The 19,828-nt window shown below is 39.4% G+C and overlaps 3 protein-coding genes across 7 annotated transcripts; all 3 read left to right on the plus strand.

Moving 5' to 3' along the window:
- Nucleotides 1-6,362: 6,362 nt before the first annotated feature.
- On the plus strand, nt 6,363-9,281 carry LOC111833993 (uncharacterized). The gene is made up of 2 exons (XM_023792828.2): nt 6,363-7,213; nt 8,307-9,281. The coding sequence occupies exons 1-2, from the start codon at nt 6,786-6,788 to the stop codon at nt 8,545-8,547; spliced, it is 669 nt and encodes a 222-aa protein (XP_023648596.2). The 5' UTR covers nt 6,363-6,785; the 3' UTR covers nt 8,548-9,281.
- A 1,236-nt stretch (nt 9,282-10,517) lies between these two features.
- Nucleotides 10,518-15,018, plus strand: LOC140578538 (uncharacterized). 5 transcript variants are annotated; one of them, XM_072700016.1, is made up of 4 exons: nt 10,520-10,673; nt 11,006-11,142; nt 11,763-12,064; nt 13,229-15,018. In XM_072700016.1, the coding sequence occupies exons 3-4, from the start codon at nt 11,814-11,816 to the stop codon at nt 13,386-13,388; spliced, it is 411 nt and encodes a 136-aa protein (XP_072556117.1). In that variant the 5' UTR covers nt 10,520-10,673; nt 11,006-11,142; nt 11,763-11,813; the 3' UTR covers nt 13,389-15,018. The 5 variants fall into 5 exon arrangements, with proteins under 5 accessions (XP_072556118.1, XP_072556116.1, XP_072556117.1 ...); XM_072700018.1 differs by having other exon boundaries at nt 11,006-11,103; XM_072700017.1 differs by having other exon boundaries at nt 10,518-11,103.
- A 1,045-nt stretch (nt 15,019-16,063) lies between these two features.
- On the plus strand, nt 16,064-18,046 carry bsnd (barttin CLCNK type accessory subunit beta). The gene is made up of 3 exons (XM_023792829.2): nt 16,064-16,475; nt 16,662-16,747; nt 17,614-18,046. Exons 1-3 carry the CDS (start codon nt 16,299-16,301, stop codon nt 17,891-17,893), a joined length of 543 nt encoding a protein of 180 aa, XP_023648597.1. The 5' UTR covers nt 16,064-16,298; the 3' UTR covers nt 17,894-18,046.
- Nucleotides 18,047-19,828: the final 1,782 nt, after the last annotated feature.

Genomic DNA, 19,828 nt, shown 5'->3' on the forward strand with positions numbered 1-19,828 from the left:
ACTGTGTGGCATCACCTCTTCTTTTAACAACAGTCTGTAAACGTCTGGGGACTGAAGTGATCAGTTGCTCAAGTTTTGGGGTTTTCTTCACGTTCTTGTCTGATACAGGATTCTAGTTCCTCAATTGTCTTAGGTCTTCTGTGTCGTAATTTTTGTTTTATGATGTGCCAAATGTTCTAAGTGTATGAGAGATCTGGACCGCTGGCAGGCCAGTTCAGTACTCGGACCCTTCTTCTATGAATCCATTATGTTGTAATTGATGCAGTGTGTGGTTTGGCATTGTCATGTTGGAAAATGCAAGGTCTTCCCTAAAAGAGATGTCATCTGGATGGGAGCATATGTTTCTCTAGAACCTGGATATACCTTTCAGCATTGATGGGGTCTTTCCAGATATGCAAGCTGCCCATTCCATATGTACTAATGCACCCCCATACCATCAGAGATGCCGGCTTTTGAACTGAGCGCAGATAACATGCTGGGTCGTCCTTCTCCTCTTTAATGAGGCATGCTTGGTTTCCTTCCTTTTGCCAAAAAGGTAAAGAGAAAAACCTCACAATTAAAAATCTCAAGACCATAATGAGTTTAGAGCCCAAAAAACTACGTAATACAATTGATCAAGTACCTTAGACAAGGAGTTTTACCACTGAGCACAATTATGGCTGTGGTTCTACATTCCAGAAATTCTGTTCACGTTACGGACTACCATATTACACCGAAATACAATTTGGTCTAATCTAAAAGTCACTTTATACTCATCTATGGAATGACATTATAAAAACAATTTACACAGTTCTTTATAGAACACACTACAGAGGACAAAGCCTGTTTCAGATGGGTATCAGGGATACTGATAGAGGCACAACCTGCATGAATAACTCTCCGGGTAATTTTTCTGCATGCTATGTAGTACTGTGCACATGTTTACAAATTTTGGCTGAAGATTTGTGAAGAACTACCGATATACTTGGAGCATACCATCCCTGCCTCCCCCTCACTGTGTCTGCTGGGTGATCTCACTAACATTCATATGTTGCATATATAATTCATGGTATATGTATACAATGGTTTTTCTGTGTTTAAGACAATTATCAGTCTAGTTCACTAATTATGATGCTACCTGATGCACTGCACAGGAACCAATGATAGATTGTTAATAGGAACTCAGTGGTGAATAGACAAACGTAACTTTACTAATACATAAATAATTAGCTTTTTTGCTATAGTACATCATTTACTTATTTTTTACTTTTCTATTCATTATCATGTGCTTCTTGGAAAATGAATGCATGGCTATAAGGTATTTTATGGTCCAAGTCTGCCCTCTTCTGGTGGCTTGACAGAACTTTCCTGGCCCTGGCATGTACTGTCAGGGTCAGCGCCCATCTGACTCTCCCTTAGTGTCTCCTCCCCATTTGGCCAGCAGGTGTCGCTGGCCATCCTGTCCTCCTCCCTGCCTCTTGCCGTTCAGCCTTAGTGTGTCTAGACCCTTGGGTTTGAGGCCAGCCACATCTGTTATTTTGTATTTATTGATTTTCTGTTTCCCTGCAGTTTTATTTTCTATATTTCCCTGTCTTAGGTTTCTAATGCTTGTGTCCAGTTCACTTCTAATCCTGGTTGTATTTTTGATTACTTGTTATTATTTTAGTGTCGTCATCCTGGTTTGTGGTTTGGGTTTTCTGCTTTCATTGTTTGTTAGAGTCCCTGCTTGATAATTGTTCCATCTGTTGCTTATTGTCCTGCGCCTGTTCTTGGTCTTTTGGTTTTTGGTAGTGTGATCTGTTTTGAAAATAAACCCTTCTGTCTTAGAACTGAAAGCGGATCATCGCCATTTTTCCCACCTGCGCCATGCCGCACCATAACACATATAACATGTCCATGTTTCCCCCACTGAAACTTCTCCATTCATGATGTTCTCACCAAGGAGTTGGGCAGTGCCGAGCAGGGTCTACACAGGGTACCAAAGTTCTTTTACCTCTCAAAAAAATCAAATGCCTTTACAAAATATTGTTTATTCCTTTGATTTTCTAGAACAGACTGACTCAGCAATGATCGAATGTAGCTGATTTGGATGAAGATGAGTCATCAGTGATCTACCATCCATTTTTCAAGACAACATCGAAAAGATTCCCGGATACCCAGTCTGATTCCCAGTCTTGTCCTCAGAGACCCGCAGACAGTTCACGTTTTTGCAGGAGCTGGGAGGGACCAAAAAGGTGGAGCTGAGAGATTGCAATTATAAAAGTATAAAATCGCAATGCAAGTGATCTTTCAAATACTTGAAATACACTGGACCATACATATTTTAATAATCATTACCTATGAGAATGCAGAGTGAATATGGCCCTTGAATAAGTGATGCTGTACATATAGTATGTATCTTACCTCATATTTCTAGATGGATTCAGAACTTTGTTTTTGTTTAATTATTAATTATCACCTTTCAAGGTGAAGCTGATGATTCCAAAAATACCTTATGCTCTGTTTTAACCCCTAATATGCCTGTAAACAATCCATTAATTTTAAAATAGAGAAAAGTTAGCTATATTTTTAATCTATCAAGTGTGAATATGTGTATTGGTTGAAGTTTACAGATCGGGGGCATATTGTAGTCTACAGTTGGGGGTTGTTGTCCCTTTAAGAAATGCCCTTAATCAGAGTTCTGTTAGTAAAATATCAATATTAAAAATGCATTGAAGTGTGCATTGCAAATGATGCTGGTTAAAAATTACATTAGTTTTCTTTGGATTTGATTGCTGCTGAATTTGCAGAATTTGCCATTGATTTAGAAAAGAGGCTTTTAGTAATGGAGAAACAGGCAAGATGCAAAAAAAAAAAAAAAAAAAAAGAAAAAGTTCCGGAAGCTTAGGATGATGCGCATTATAAAACATTAAAATAGAATTATAGGGACAGTACTGGTGCTGTGAGGGAGCTCCGCAGATGATGAGAGTCGTTTGTCTCATCTTTGTAGCAGTTGTTTTGCCAGCAGAAAGAGCAAGATTCATGGGTGATATTTTTTTTTCCAAGTTTTGAAAAGTATAAACTGGTGCTGGCAAAGAACGGGTGAACTGCTAACATGATCATGTAACGTTGAATATCAGGAATCATTAAAGCAGTGTATTTTCAAAACAGGCCCTCTTTCCTTTTAGTCCAATAATAATAATAAAAAAAAACATACATAATTCACAAAGCCATTTTCAAAAGGGGAAAAGCACAATTACCAGACCACACTTGATTTCCTTGATGCTAATGGAAGTCGGACTAAGCATTATCTGATCGAATGTGGGGGAGGGGAAGGGAAGTATAGAGTGCTAAAAAGACGATGATATGATGAAATGCACAATAGGTAATTGTAGCTTGTGCACTGGCTGTCTGATCTTGCGAGAGAGAGGGGAAGATATGTTACCCAGTCGAGAAGAGAACCATACAATCACAGCTGGGTCGGAGACACTGTTTAAAAATGAACAGACAAAATCATATATTTATACACAAATTAGTAATTTTGACTGGTACAAATTTAAATGCTAGCTATCAAACAATCTAAACATCAAAGTATTAACTGCCTTTGGCGAAAGGAAAAATCAACATCAACAGCAACACTTTACAGATATAAGAATGGTTTATGACCATTTTCTTGTAAGAAAACGCCAACTATTTAATGGCTTAAAACAAGGAAGATGCAAATTGCTGTTAGAATTTTCCACTTTCGGAAAAAAGTACCAATTTGTACCTTTGAGGGAACAATTACTTGTCACTGGGGCTGTACCCTCAAGGGGCTGCCAGTTGTACCTTAGCTGTAGGTAAATGTAGCTATTACAGTACAGAAATGAACATTTTTGTACTATGGGGGGTACATTAATGTTGTTTGTACCCTTGGGTTACAAAACTGTACCAGGATTTTACCCTTTTTTCTGACAGTGTTATCCAGTCAGTAGAGTCCCTCTTGACCTTCAAAAATGCCTCAACACTCATCTGTTGCAGAAATACCTCAAGCCACTGACCTGTTCTGTCTTAATCTGCAATCCCCTTAACTCTTGTGTATTCTGGATGCTCCTACTGTAATTTTGCACTTGTCACTGATTTGAATAGGCCTCTGATTAGGTTCCGAGTAACATGCTGTATATCTCTGATGCTAACACCCTCCTACTGCTCATTCGCTGGGAGCTCAGCCCAGCCAGACTTATGTCTAGTTGGCTCATTGACAGCTGTGAATAAAGGTGTCCGGTAAATAAATACATCTAAATGTAATGCCGATTGTTTATACCAGGGGTAGGGAATTCTGGCCTTGAACACAGGAAATGAGATACTCAAAGAGACTCTGAGGGGAGAAACGGAAGCTGTTGTAACAATCACAGCCATGTGACTACAGTATCTCATGCAGTGTAATGGTGATCCGGTGCATGTAATCAATATAACACTGCTCCTGCAATGGGATGGCCAAAAGTAAGTAACACAGAGTTATGGGACACTAGAATTAACAGAAACAGAAGAGGAAACCCTCCCTTCTTATCTGAATACAGGAGTGGGGGCAATAAAATCTGTAAAAATCTAAGAACAAGTTGGAGGGAGACTTTGCCCCCATTAAAAACCTTACCTTCTACCACCTGAAGAATAAGCAGAGATGAGATGGTTCCTCTACAGGATTCAAATCCACAGCAGGCCAGAGTTGCTAAGAAATGCTGGAGCTTTCAGTTTGAAAAGGGGAGCAGCATTTAACGACAGGTTATTGCACTTTAGTGACTGGCTTTCTTTAATGTATTTCCTTCACATGCACGACACAGTGAGCATTATTATATTATTAGCCTATTCTAGACAGACTGGGGTATATACACTGAACAGGATGCCTGCCCTTCATAGGTATGTCATCACAAAAGAATGATGGAATTAATTCAGTGTTGGTATACCGTTGAATTAAAATTTCCTACTGTTACAAAATCAATCTCCTAGAAACCAATAGGGCCTACATGGAAAATAACAACATGGAATGGTGAGATGGCATTTAACAGCACTGCTTTCTGCTGTAGATGGTTTACATGGCTATCTGATTTTTCACTGGGCAGCGATTTTAGACGTTGGTCCCAAAGACCAACAAATGAGTTTATAACTGTCCAGCAGCAATGCATTAAGATGTTGTTCTCCACATTGTCTGCAATCATGAGACCATTTAGGAAACTGATCCAGGAAACTCTCCTACTGAAGAGCTATTTCCCTGCCAATCTGAGTCACAATTACCGACTTACAATTGGTAACTCATCCGTAAATGCATTCAGTACAAGCACTAACAATCCTAACGAAAACACCTCAACCATTTGCCAATACAAATTTAAAAGGTTACAGATACATAACAAAATAAGTGATAGATTACACCAAAAACAAGCTTATGTTTGAGATGTTTTTCCACCTCAAAATTTAGCTAATTAAATTATTTTGATAAAAGGTAGCTGCTTGAAGATCCCTTCCTAGCTGTTAAAAAATATACTCTGGAAGTCAAGGTAAAGCCCACTCACTGACTTTTTCCTCTCTTAGGTTTACTCTGATGACGTGCTTACCTTTTTACATCTTTTTCAACCCTTCACCTTATCCTTTGAATTAATTAATTATATAACTCAGATTATATGTACGCTGTAATTTTAAAATTAATCCGAATATACGATTTATTTAAAATTAAAATGTAGCTATTTCTTGTATTTTGATGAGCAATACATTTAATGAATCTTGCAATATTTCTGGGCTGCAGGATAAGTGAGTTTATGCAATGAGTTGACTAGGCAGAATTAAAACATTAATCCCTCATATTTAAAAGCTGTGTGAACGCCGTGCTCGTCAATGTTGATGTATTCAGGTATTCGATAATCATATTTCAGAGTTTACCTAAGTTTACCTAATCGGCATTGATTCATATTTTTGATAATTTAAGCACCTTGGTAAAGAGACTACCTAGAGTGTCATCAGTTGTGTGTGTTTTCAGAATATGAATGAAAATGCACGATACATCAGAGGTGGTTTTAAAAGAGAAGTCGGAAGATTTTGTTGAAGGTATCTTTTGTCCTGCTCCATTATTCTGAAATAATAAAAGCCCATAATGATTTTCGAGCCCAAAAAACTACTTCATACAATTGATGAAGTTCCTCGACAACGAGTTTTACCACTAAAAACAATTATGGCTGAGGTTCCGCATTCCAGGAATTCTGTTCAGGTTACTGACTACCATATTAAACCGAAATATAGGTTGGTCAACTTTAATGTAAAAGTCACTTTATACCCATCTATGGGATGACATTATAAGAACAGTTTACTCATCCAAGTAGTCCGTAGGGCGGGGCAACGACACAACAGCCAAACAGCAATTTGACAGCAGGCGGGTGTAACACCTTTTTCTTTTGGCTCCTTCTATTAGGCACCATGAGATAAATATGACCGAACATAAAACCAAAACTGACCGTAGTTTTCCCCCCAAGCTCATCTTTTTCCGTACAACATGCTTCCGTCGACATACAATTTGAAGAAAATATATCATTGGCATTTTATTAATATTGGCTACTTCAAATGGATCGAGTTATAAAAAATAGGACTGTTTCGACTTTTTTGTTTTGATCAGTGCTAGACATTTTTAAATGATCGTATACTAGCCTACCTGGAAAACACAGCAAGATATCTAACAATCGGGAAAACTGAGGAAACGGAAAAGAAGTACTTTCATTGTGATTTGCATTCCTTAATAATATTTATTCTTTTTAAAGGATGTTATATATGCAAAAAAAACGGTTTTAATATTTAAGGATTTGTCTATGATATATTTTACAGTCGTGTTCGGTTTCAAATCAACAACAGCGAAAGTCTATGCGACGCTTGACGGTCAGACATCAGCACACCCATGGAAATGCGTCCGGCACGGACCGCAGCTTAGAGGTAATCCTCAGGTCGCGCAGCATCCTTGGAGGACAATGCCGTCGTTACACCACGGCGCTATATTCATCGGCGTCTTCCTCATAGCGACTGGTGGGGCGACTGCGTTTTTGGCTTCAGAAAAGACCACGAATCATGCGTTTAGCCTTTGCTGTGTTGTGCTCGGGGCCCTTCTATTGATCCTAGGACTTTTTTGGGCTATGAATGGAAAGAACAACCAAGTCCCTTACGGCGACGATTACAGCCACGTCCTCTTCACCCCTCCGCCCGGTAGTCATTTCCCCGAATCGCAGTCCGTTCTGCTACAGAGGTTAGTTGCATGGGTTGTCTCAATATAGCGTATATTTTACTGCTATTTCGCATCCTCAAATGTTACCCACTTCTGTTTGACCAGAAAATCCTTTCTAATAATATAATCTAAAATACTGACATACTTCTTACCTTTCAACGCATGCATAAAAAAGATTACTTAACAGGCTTCAGCTTAGTCCTACTTAAACTTTTTGTTTGTATTTCGCTTTATTTTACTTCTTCGCATTGCTTCTGGTCTATCTGACGAGTGGCGGTGTTATTGAATCACTTGTCCTCAACACGTTTAGAAATTGTACATAAAGATTGCACTTAGATTGTTAAACGATTAACCGAGTTCATAACCCAAAAAAGGCTTTTGTTATATATATATATATATATATATATATATATATATATATATATATATATATATATATATATATAAATAGTATACATTTTTCTTTTCTTATCAATTTAAGTGGATTTTTAGTATATTTTCCTGTTTACATTCTATATGCATTGTAATATACGCATTTTTAGAGATCATCCTCCTTTCATTTTCTAACTGCTTTTCCTTGTTAAGGTGGGGGGAGGGGGGGGCTGCACCCACATCATTATTATTGCTCTCCTTCAGTCGAGTCTGGTATGGATAGGTATTAAATAAAGCATAAACTCATATTAGTCAACCACTTGAGGAAAAACATCTGAGTTTAACTAACTGAAGTTTATAATTTTTTCATATGACAAACGTTGCTTAAGGATTCTTGCATCCCATTTAAAGTAAAAAGAATGTAGACCAGGGGTCACACCTGCTCCTGGTATTTACCTGAGAACTGGTGTGGCTCATCAGAAGCCAGGTATGATAGAAAACTTACTGGATAGTAGCCCTCCAGGACCGGAGTTGGTGACCCCTGATGTAGACAATACCGTTGGTTAGGACATTTTTAATTGTATGCCACGTACTAACACATTTCCCATCCTGCTATGCTTAATGAAAAGATAAAGATTTGTCCTAAATAGGAAACTAAGAAATGTCTTATACTTCATTATCAGGATGGAAATATGCAAATAGGAATTGAACTGGATGAAATTCTCATTTTCATTTCTTCTAGAACACTGGAGAGGCAACGATGTGGAATTTACGGGGAGGACTTTGACTACCCTCCGTTGGAGCCCACTTGTTTCAGCCCTCCGATGAATCCATCATGCTGGAACATGGAGGCCCCTCCTCCATATGAAGTCGCCATCAGGACCACCAGGAGCTCCACGCATCTGCAACGCAGCTATTCAGACACACTACTGGCCACTGAGCCGCTGTTTAGCCGCTCTCGGGAGATTAGCTTTGAAGTGTGACGTTCCACGTTGCGTCCATTCCGAGTGGGATGTTCCCCTTCTCTGGCAGTGGCAGCTATGAAGTGATGCTTCACAATTCCTGCCCCTGTTGGCCTCAGTTCTGCCTTCAAATTTCTGGATGCCGTATTGATGTGATACGTGATATTTTCTATTGTTTCTTAGCAGAAGAGATGACTGGTCTGGCTATAATGAGCACAACTTCTAAGTTGCAGATTTTGAGTCAGACAGTTCAAAAAGCAACGTACGCACTTCATACAACAAGTTATTGATGTATTTAGCATGAAACAAAACAGCTTCCCTGGATAACTATACAATCAGCCACTTTCCTCAGGAAGTGAATGAATTTGCAAAAAAATAAATAAATAAACAAATAACATTTATTACCATAGGCTACACATAAAATAAGCATGCATGATGTCACCCAGGGAATATGAAAAGTGCAATTAGAAATTAATTATACCACAAGTTGCCTTTCCTTAATGGATTACCCATCTGCATTGGATAAAGCTATATCCAAATGGAGATCTCACAGTTGATTTGATTGCACAGATCAAACGGGCCTTTTACATTATGCAAATACGACCTCAATGTCCAAGACACACCAATGAAATGCTTAATTATGTACAGTGTACTTAGGAATGATGACTTGGAACTACAATCGTGTGCTATAATGACAAGAAAGGCACATGCTTTGGTCATTCTATATAAGTAAATAAACATGGGTTTTGCCCTCACCCTTTGTTCTGGATGATTGACTATTTCTAAGTGTCTGCATATTTGACTGTAAAAGTTACAATTATTATAATCATTTTAACTTGACAAATACATTTATTTAATAGTAAAGGACATGGCTTAATGGCATGGTGGTGCAGAGGTTAGCGTTGTTGTCTCACACCTCTAGAGCAGGGTTCGAGTCTCTGTTATGCATGTGTGTGGAGTTTGCATGTTCTCCCTTTGTCATCATGAGATGTCCTCTGGGTACATACATTACAATCAGTTCTGGGTACTGGATGCTGATCATTAACCACAATTACTATCCAACAGAAAGACACCAGGGGGACATAATGACCCCTCTGAGACAACTAATCCAAAACCTTCAATCCCGTTGCTGAGTATCACTATAAACGACTGATGCCTTGTTCTGTATTTCATGATTCTATCTTAGCTATTCCTAAGGGTTTTAAACTGTTGCATTGACTGGTTTAGCTGCAATGTAATGCAAACAAGACCTAACTAGCAAGCATATTGAGTCAAATATTTACTAACAAAAGCTCTATATACATCTTACAAGATGCCAGAATGTTTGGAAGGATTTTGCAAGAGATTTCAAGGAAAATGTTCCACAAAATATAAACAAAGAAAATGCGCATGATTTCATGCATGGGATACAAAAGAAATAGGGAATTTTACCACAAGCTGCTTTTCTTAAACAGCACTTAATACAGTGCTGTTTTGATATTAAAGCAATAAAAATAAATGATTATAAAACAAAAGGAGGACAATGATAAGGGAAAGGACCGTTTTCATTTTATTTTTCAATAATTTTCATTTTTCATTTTATATTGTCAGACTCATACTTTAAGTAATTGGACGTATATGCCCATTCTGACAGCAGCCAACGAATGTTTATGACATGTTTTGCACAAAATAGGTAATAAATATATAAATATGCTGTATATACATAGAAGTATATACATGTATATAGCGTAAAAGAGAATATGTATTTAATAATATAATAATAAAGTAAATCATAGTCTATGAGGAATTGTTATTATGAAACTGGCAAAGTTGTTACATTAAATACATGTAATGTTAGCTGTTATTTTCTGTAAAACAATCAGCTATGACCTTGTACGTACATTTCCACGATGAAGTAAGCTATAAAATGTGATTCAACCAATATGCCAATTAGGTGTTTTATTTGCCCTGGTATTTATATTACATAAATCACTAAATTGATCCACTGGAGAGTGTTTTCCTCAAGGTTAAAAGGAGCTGCAGCTTGGAATTTACGTTAATGAATGTAATTTTCTCTCGACGACAGATGGGATACGTCAATAAGCGCCACTCAGATCAGCGCGACCCGCGGCGGGTACCGGGCAGTGGACAGCAACAGGCTGCTTGCGGTGAGCAGGAGCAGGCGCAATGTGTCTTAAGTTCGGTTATGAGAAGAAATAAGGTGCCGCTGAAGTTGGAAATATGGTGGAAAACTGCAGGCACACCCAAGTCGACACTCTGTATCTGTCTGCTCGTTTGGCGTCTCCTTCCCGGAGCTGAAATCTGCTACGAACTTACTTTATGCAGCCTCAAAACCCATTGTTGCGCTTTCTATACTTAATTTGTATTATTTTTTATCTAAATCCGTGGATTTACAAAAGACACATCCAAACATTTTTAAACAAAGAGATCGGCTAAGTTAAACTTCTTCTTTCTTTCTTTGTTTTTTTTTTTTTTTAAGTTGCTCTTATTGCAAAACAGAATTTAAAAGCCGGGGAGACGAGCGAGGATGACCCGACGTGCTCGACCCATTTTGTAATTTACTCAGCACGTCCAAAGGTTTGTAGAAAGAGTGCATGAAACTGCGTCCTCTTGTCGGTAAGCAATTCGCCATTGATTTGCAGACTCGCGGGCAAGGCTTTGGGATCGTGCGATCTAACGTTTACCTATGGAAATTAGTAAATGTCCGTTTTTCTAGCTCTTTCGACAATGCCTGTATGAATATCTTTTGTTGGGGGTTCTGCTAAGTGTACCGCTTAAACCACGATGGACACAACATATTACTTTGTCAGGATGTAGTTTTATTTCGAAATCAATTTTCATGCCCAATCACGCGTGTTGAATGACCACACACACACACACACAAAATCAGCAATCATGTCTTTACTAAGAGAAAACGTTTATATTAATCCTGAATACTTTGGAGTTTACACGAGTTTCCCATTTCAGTTTTACCACAGTAGGAAGAAACTATAGAAATTAAAATTGATGTGGTGGAAGAACCTTAATGATCGTAGTGTAAATTTCCTGTAGTTAGGCAGGAGTTTGGACTAACACTGGAAAGATATCATTGTTCTTGGTTCGATGTGACAAACACAGACGTACGCCAGATTAATACCTTACCTATTGGTTGTCACACCACGGATGTGCTCTTGGCTCACCTCTGTACTCTGCTGGACCGCTTCCCACAATAATGTGCTTCTGCTCCTCGTCAACAGGGTCCATAAAAGCCACGAACGGAGGTGTGCAGTGTGACATCCAGGACAGGGATGCCACCCCCTCACGGCGCAGTGGTGTCACTGGGCATCCTCTTCATGACGGTGGGAGGATTGTTGTTCCTGTGTGTCGGCCATGTGGTGGCCTGGTTTGGCCTGGGACTGGGCATGTTTGGGATCTTCCTTATGGTGCTGGGCCTCTGCCTGGGCATGAAGTCCCATCACATGACCGTCCCTGGTCATTTTATGCTGCAGCCTCGTACGGGGACTCGCTACTCTCGACACCAGGCTACCATTATTCAGAGGTACGCCAGTCTGTCGCAGTGTCACCCTGCCAGATCTGCTATCATGTAGATCCTAGTGTCATCTTTTAAATGTGATTTTAAAAAAGAGTACTGTATTTTACACACATAATTAAAACTGAAGTCTTGGTGCAGGTTGTAAGCTGTAGAATCTGTCTGCCTCCCAAAAGCTTGTAATCTTCAGGTAAAGATAAAACTGACGTGATGGATTTCCTGCTTGTAGAAGCAGGTCAAGGAAGCAGTTCGAGAAAGGTTCTGGTCCACACTTCCCTTATTCTGCTCTGTTTATAATCTGTGTCTGTCAGTGCTGTTTATGTTAAACACTAGCACTGCTAAATATCACGCGATACTTTTGTCTCTGAGGATACACAGTGTCTTCAAAAATGTGCAGGAAGTGAGTGAAATAAGGTGTAAAGCATGTGTAAATTTCACATTCTTGCTTAGAGCAACAGTAAAGCCTTGTGACAAGAAATAAAGATATTAGAAATGTTAGTCTGGATAAAGTCACACATTCATTTATATTTACTCTATATGCCTTTGCACTTCATTTCTATCTTTTTTGTTAATAACACCAAATTAAAGTTGTACAATTGGGAAGACAGTGTTAGCATTAGCAGAACTTAACCAGATGAACAGCCATCATAGCTGAATGAGCATTACAATCAGTTCAGCGTGTCTGTTGAAGTGCTTAGCAAGCTGGGATAATTAGCACAACAAAGGGGTTGAAGGTCTTGCTTTTTATTGCGAGTGGAATAAATATGGTTTCAGAGTGTAACTCCACACAATGTGGACTCATCTAACAAGCCGGGAAAGCGAGAGTATGACGGTTACTCTTACTCAGATGCAGGATGTCATATTTCCGTAGCTGTCAGCCGTCTGTTGCCAGTGGAGTACATGAAAGGTGCTCTACATGAGTTAGCATGCACGTTTCTGTATTTATTTTTATTGATGTAACTGGGAACGCAGCTGGTCAGGTTCCTAGGCATTTACGTAACAATTTTCTAACACATAATTTCTTTTTAACAACAAAATACATGGACTGAATGTAGTGTTATTGAGTGCTTATCTGTAGGCAGTATTCATTAGGTATGAAGTACGAGATACTCACTGAATGTTCCTGATATGGTAGACATGGAATTTATTGCCAAAATGGCCTTTTTCCTCCAGGAGGCTTGACCGAATGCGCAGAGCCATGTCTGAGAACACTGAGCCAGCAAACAGCCACATGCACACTCAACCTGGAACTCTGCCACCGTGGAACACGGACCCACCACCCTCGTATGAGACAGTCATGAAAACTGCTTTGGACAACGTCCAGCACCACTGATGCTCACAGGTCCATTTAGTCCATCCTTAAGGTGACCGAACACAAACTGAAGTACAGGGAACCCACGCCACAATAAGCACACTCTAGTCTGTAAGCGTGCATGGATAAAACGGAGTGTCCCACTAGAGTGTTCAGCGTACACAGGAGCGGGACAAAGGAGCAAAGAGTTCCTTCATTTATATCCACGGTTACATTTGCCTTGTGGCTTGAGTACTTTTTAATGCACTGTGCCAAGTTCTTCATGGATCACTGAGAGAAGACACAAGCGCGAGCTCGCCAACTCTGACTCCTATTTCATATACTGCCTACTTTTACCTTTCTCGGACATCAGCACAAACATCTCAGATGGACTGTGGAATACCAGGGGTTTTGCATTGCAGTGTGATCCCTGTAAATGGCCTCTGATGGACGATCCACACGAAAAAAATCTTACCTAATGTCTCACTGAGATTCAGGAAATATGCAAAATATACACAGGCAGTCCCCAAGTTAACAACAGCTGACTTACGGCCAACTCCTACTTACAAACAGGCTGCCAAGAAGCCTATTATATAAAACATTTGGGTTAAATACAGTGATTCGTGATAACTAAGACACGCACAAATTTGTGACGCTTGAGAAAACATTGCACGGCTTTAGAGGTTCATCAGCTCAACGTACAGTACAGTACCGTATGTAGTTAAATATTATTATTATTTACTACTTAGCTACAAATTCGACTTAAACACAAACTTAGGGAACGGATCTTGTTTGTAACCATGGGACTGCCTGTACGTTCATTCTATCATACATAGATATTTTTGAGCGTAAAAGTGGCACAAACAGCTTGTTTGTCTGACTTAGTCATTGGCTTCCAGGTAATATTTAACTGGGGACAGTATGTTTATTTATCTGTCTATTTAATAAGCACTCATCCTACAGTAGGTTGCAAGGGGACCTGGAGTATTTTCCAGGTACCAAAAGGCACAGTTTGGGAATAAGCTCATCACAAATGCTGCCTGATGCTGAGCTGAACGTCCATCATAGACTGTTATGTTAATGGTGAGATTCCTGCTTACTCAGTGTTTGCTTATTTGTGATACTCAGAAGCCTGGATTGTTGGTGTCCCCACTAGGAGTGTAAACAGTGATTCAAGTCTTTTATCTTTTGTTAGTGGTTAATGTAATATAAACGGTATGAAGAATGGCGCGGACTACAGTTCGATCTGTGTAATGTTTATCCATATTTGAAAAAAAAGTCATGGTTTGTGTTTCATTAACTGATTATCTTTATTAAATTTAAGATATGAAATGTAGAGGTCCAATGTTTAGATATAACAAGTACAATGACTAGAACAGGAAGCAGATATGAACGTTACCTCTATAGATTATGCAATAATGAAAACTGACACTTTAAAAGCACAGTTGTTCATTATTTTCTGCATGTTCTCCCTGCTTGGATTGATGCCAGATTCTTATTACCTGCCAAGAGTCAGACAGCAATAAATGAAGCTAAAAATACTTTTGTTATATTTTAAACTGGCATTTTTGAGCAACCAATTGCTTCAGTGCTTCATGGCCCCCGAAGGAATACAAGGTACATTTTTAGCAGTGAAAGGTATATTTTATATAAAGACAAATGTATATTACTATTCAGACTAAGTATCCTATGTGTCATATTAGAAACTGGTGTAACATCAGGAAAGGTTCATACTGGAAAATACAAACAAGTTGATATTCAAATTAGCATCAGACTGGTATTAGAATTAAATCAACTTTTTTCCACAAAAAAACATTTAGAGCACAGGATTCATACACAGTGCTCACAGAAAGTCTTGGGACGCTTAATTCTGTAAATTAAGTTACCGTTTCATAACAAACATCCATTGAAAGCAATGTTTAACATACCTGCACATATTTCCTGCACAGACATTTTATGAAGTGTCATATTTTTTTGACTGACTCATTTAGTTCTGTTCTTGATATTTTGCTATTAATTGCAATTGTAGTCCTTTTTTCCCAAAGGAACACAAATATTTGGTGTTTCATGTTATTACAAAGATGTTATTAATTAAAAAACACCCAATCAGACTGCTTGTCAATGAAATTTAAACTCAGCACACCTCTTTTAAAACTACAGTTTGGATTTCAATTTATTATTACTTGATGTTTTACTTAAAATTACTGGTTCTTTCTAATGTGATACACGACACAGTTCCATTCCTATGACAGTGACGTAACACGAATTTTGGTGTTAAGTTGAAACACTCCCTTTTTCTGAATCCTCTGATTTTTCTAATTTCACTTCTATTGTGATGGCTTGCCTCTTCACAAACGGAACACTTCCACTTTTAACAGTCCAAAATGGCATAGGTAACCGTAAGTATGACGCGAACGGCATTTTAAAAAGTTTTTATGGGAGTGAGTGTCGTAAACTCGAAATATCATATGTCGAGACGTCGTAAACCAAGGACCCGCAGTATATATGCTTTGTAAACGAATGAAGAAAGTAATGATTTTTAATTTTAAAATCAATAAATTTGCACTATTTTTCCTGAACAAAGCAAGCGTCACAAGACTGTCTTTGAACACTGTAGCTAGCCTAAGAATGCTTGGTTCAAGGGTTGAAACTACTTCTACATTCCTGGAATTGTGTCATTAGGCTTTGGTGGCATATATGAGTAACTGGTGCGATCTGCAGACAGCCAAGGGCAAGGTTAGCTGGCAAAGGCACATTGCAGGTGTACTGATGTGGAAGACGCCAAGTGATTGGTCAACGGTGCATTCCGTCAAGCCCAGATGAGCAGAGCTTGGCCCACACAGATTCTTGTTCAACCCCACTACACCCGGGCAGTGTCACAGACAAGGAGACCAATGCCACCGAGTTCAGTGTGTTCCAGGACTGAACGTCGTTTTCCTTGCCGTCTTCATCATGGCTGAGAACAAACCCTACCGCTACGGGCTCATCATGCTTGGACTGCTGGTGGTGGCCCTCGGCCTCTTCATCATGAGTGTAGAGGAACCACAGGTGTTTGCCACTTTTTGTGCCATGGGTATACTCATGGTGAGCGTGGGCACTGTGTGGAGTATGTGCCAGTGCTATCCCAAGGTAGGCAAATGAAAAGCGAGAACCAGCACTCTCTGTATTAGGCACAAACTTTGTAGTATTTAGCTTGCTTTGATAGACTTGGCAAATGCTTGTGAAGTAAAACTGGAAGTCTGCTGGACTATGTGAGACTTACCGAATGTAAAAGGATACAGTACCTCAGAAAATTACTGCTCTCATATCTTACAGGTGACTTTCATTACTGGAAACCAGGAAGATCTTTGTGTCACTGAGAAGGGAGGGTTGATCTCTGTGACTGAGACTTCCATGAGGAGGTACTGTTTGGGGACAAGGGACAGAGTTATGTCCTTGGACCAGAGAGGTTCACGCTGTTCAAACACACAGATGCCAACAAGGATTGTTTAGCCTAATTTATTTTCCCCTAATGATATATATTCCGCAAGGCGCACAATATTGAAGTGCTTCGCTATGATAGCCAGAAGCCTTTATTGGATGCTCACTCTAGTTGTAATTATCGACTGTGGTCGGACAATCAAATCTGGAGAGAGCTGGAAAAAGTGTCATTTACAATATTGTTACCATCCATCCATCCATTTTCTGCATCTGTTTGTCTTATTCAGGGGGGTCTGGAGCCTATCATGGGAATTATGGGCAGGGAATAACCCAGGGAGGGGTGCCAGCTGTTTGGAGGAGGGGGAGGGGGACCAGATAATCTGGAGGAAACTCCCTGACAACATAGGGAGAACATGAAAACTCCACATACAGTACATGGAGCCAGTGTGGAGACTCGAACCCTGTTCCTAGAGGTGTGAGGGAGCAGTGCTGACCACTGCGGCCCCTCAATATTGTTATCAGTCCTGGAATATTAATGATAATGTAAAGGGCAGAAAATGAGCCCATAAAGAAAAGGACGCCAGTAGATGGGCGTCAGCCTGGAACTGTGGTTGATACAATAGTTATTTAAAGGATTTCCATCATTGTGCATCGCTATAAAATAAACAGGCAACACGAACAAGTTTAATAAGTGTAAAAATAAGTGGGTTTTTTTTCACAAGATGGAATAGGTCCTGTATTCAAAGGATTAGAGTATTTTTTAGAAAGTTTGATAAACCTGCATGTTACTGGAATGTTCCACTTGCAGGGGATCACTTACACTGTATGCCTTGATCTGTCCCATCAGTGGTTCAGAGCCAGTGAGGGCCCCACTGGTAAGCTTCCAGAATGACATGGACTTTGAGGGTGATGAACGTTTTCCGCCTGGGCCAACCACGAGGACTGGAATTCAGGCTAACTTAGCACACGCAGGCCAAGTCACAGCCCTCAGCACCACCCGCAGCTGTCCTACTCTTGACTTTTTACACACAAGCACCCCATTGGCAAAGATGGATTCTGAGCCAGAGATGTATTATGGGAAAGTGGAGGACTTGTGCCACTTTGAGTCAGACTTGGACAGCGAGTAACATGTTTTTTTACTGGAGCTTGTTAAAAAAACAGAAACTTGAATCATCTTACCTTCAGATTATTGCATAACCCTGTCAAGTATTTATTTTTTTTTGTTTCTTTGATTAATTGAATGCATTTATTAATATAAACCCTATGACTGCAAAACAAAATGTCTGATGTCTGTTTCATAAATTAGATGTCCTCTGTGCTATCATGATTCATGACACTGGAGATAAGAACCTTGGTCAAAACAGCCAGGCAGACAGTTGGAAATCATCACTTGGGTGCTGTTTCCTTCACAGAATGATCTGCTGGCTGAGAGCATCAAAGCATAAGCCAATAAGGGGCCGCTGGTCCTGGGAGAAAACACAGAGCTGGGGGGGGGGGGGGGGGGGGGGGGGGCAGTGCATGCTTCCTTACAAAGCTGCTGCCCCTGACAACCACATGATTGTGCTGCCTATAATTACATCAGCCCCTCTCTCGGATGACGATTCTGACCAGGCCTGGCCACAGGGCCACCCAGAGCCTGTTCCCCTATCAGAGAGCCCATTAAGGTAAATAATTGCCTGGGGAATTGACGATTGAGCAGAGTTTCTTCTGTGTAACATTTACATCATGCCCTGCAGAATAATGACACTGCTCTGTCATCAGATATGTGAAAATATCAAAACACTCCGAGCCATATTAGATGTTAATTGATGTAAAGCTATAGGCAGGGATGGGCAGTATATCTGATACATGTATTTAAAATAAGTATAAGTATTTTAAATACAAAATTGCATTTGTAATTTGTATTTGACTGAAATTATTACATAATTTGTATCAAAATACTTTGATATTCAGTATTTTTGTATTTTGAAAATACAAGAAATAGTTTTCCCCGTAGTGTATGTGAGCCGATGCCATTTATGCGAAAGGTTCGTGGATACACAAGGAGGAAGCTGAGTTTTGTCGAATATTTTAATGAATGGTCATTAGAGCCAATAGTCGGTCACTTATATTGAACCAAAAGACTTACAAACTGCATTCAGGCCTGTTTGCGTTTAAAGTTTTTAAGATGTTGCTGAAGAAAGAGCTTAAACTGTGTTTGTATGTAAAATACAAAATACTATAGTTTACTTTGGTATGTTGTTGGCTGTGTTTTGTAGTTGCTTTGATACACTTACAAATAGGGTATTTGGTATCAAAGTACATTTTGACGTTTCTTGTCCATGTCTGGCTATAGTTTTTTTTTTAATCTAAATTGCACAAAAATGCTGCAATTGTAATAACAATTGTCGAACAATGTCTGAGTTATGAATATTTTGGGTTTTGGGTAATAATTTGGACTTGGGGTTTGCTTTTTCTTTGTATTTCATTTGCCTGTTTACAATGAGCTGCCCGTGTTTCACGTCATGACCTCTGACTACGATTTTGGAATTTGATTCTGCACTTGGCTCCTCTCTCTCATACACTTATTACTGTCGGACATAAAATGAAACAATGATATAAAAAATTTTAAACAAAATATTAAATTAAACGCAAGGAACACCCGCACACCTTGCTACAGAGGACACCAAAACACTGAGCCCTGCACGGAGCAGTACAGTGCACAACAGTGGCATACACCACGGGGTACTTTAACACACTTATTCACACATCACAATCGTGCACAACAGTGGCATACACCACGGGGTACTTTAACACACTTATTCACACATCACAATCGTGCGCTACAGACAGGGCTGAACTTGTATTAAAAATTTTGAGGTTCACGATTAAATTTACCAAGCGTGGCGCCCCCCATGATAAATTTTGTGGGCCCAATGACTCACAATGTCAGCTTGCGGTCAAAACATGCTCTAGTCTACATATTCTGTGACAACCTGAACTTTCAGTCAAAATCCAGAAGATGGCAGTATTAAGTATATAGCTAAAAAAAAAAAGACAAGAAACAAATAATTTCATCCATC

The sequence above is a fragment of the Paramormyrops kingsleyae genome, chromosome 15 (genome assembly GCF_048594095.1).
Source record: "Paramormyrops kingsleyae isolate MSU_618 chromosome 15, PKINGS_0.4, whole genome shotgun sequence".
In the NCBI taxonomy this organism is placed as follows: domain Eukaryota; kingdom Metazoa; phylum Chordata; class Actinopteri; order Osteoglossiformes; family Mormyridae; genus Paramormyrops; species Paramormyrops kingsleyae.

Bases quoted from the DNA above. Each gene is read 5' to 3' on its own strand.
- LOC111833993 (XM_023792828.2), top strand. From the start codon at position 6,786: ATGATATATTTTACAGTCGTGTTCGGTTTCAAATCAACAACAGCGAAA. The intron at 7,214-8,306 runs GTTAGTTGCATG...CATTTCTTCTAG, and splicing joins CAGTCCGTTCTGCTACAGAG to AACACTGGAGAGGCAACGAT.
- LOC140578538 (XM_072700017.1), top strand. From the start codon at position 11,814: ATGCCACCCCCTCACGGCGCAGTGGTGTCACTGGGCATCCTCTTCATG. The intron at 12,065-13,228 runs GTACGCCAGTCT...TTTTTCCTCCAG, and splicing joins CAGGCTACCATTATTCAGAG to GAGGCTTGACCGAATGCGCA.
- bsnd (XM_023792829.2), top strand. From the start codon at position 16,299: ATGGCTGAGAACAAACCCTACCGCTACGGGCTCATCATGCTTGGACTG. The intron at 16,476-16,661 runs GTAGGCAAATGA...CATATCTTACAG, and splicing joins TGTGCCAGTGCTATCCCAAG to GTGACTTTCATTACTGGAAA. The intron at 16,748-17,613 runs GTACTGTTTGGG...CTGTCCCATCAG, and splicing joins ACTGAGACTTCCATGAGGAG to TGGTTCAGAGCCAGTGAGGG.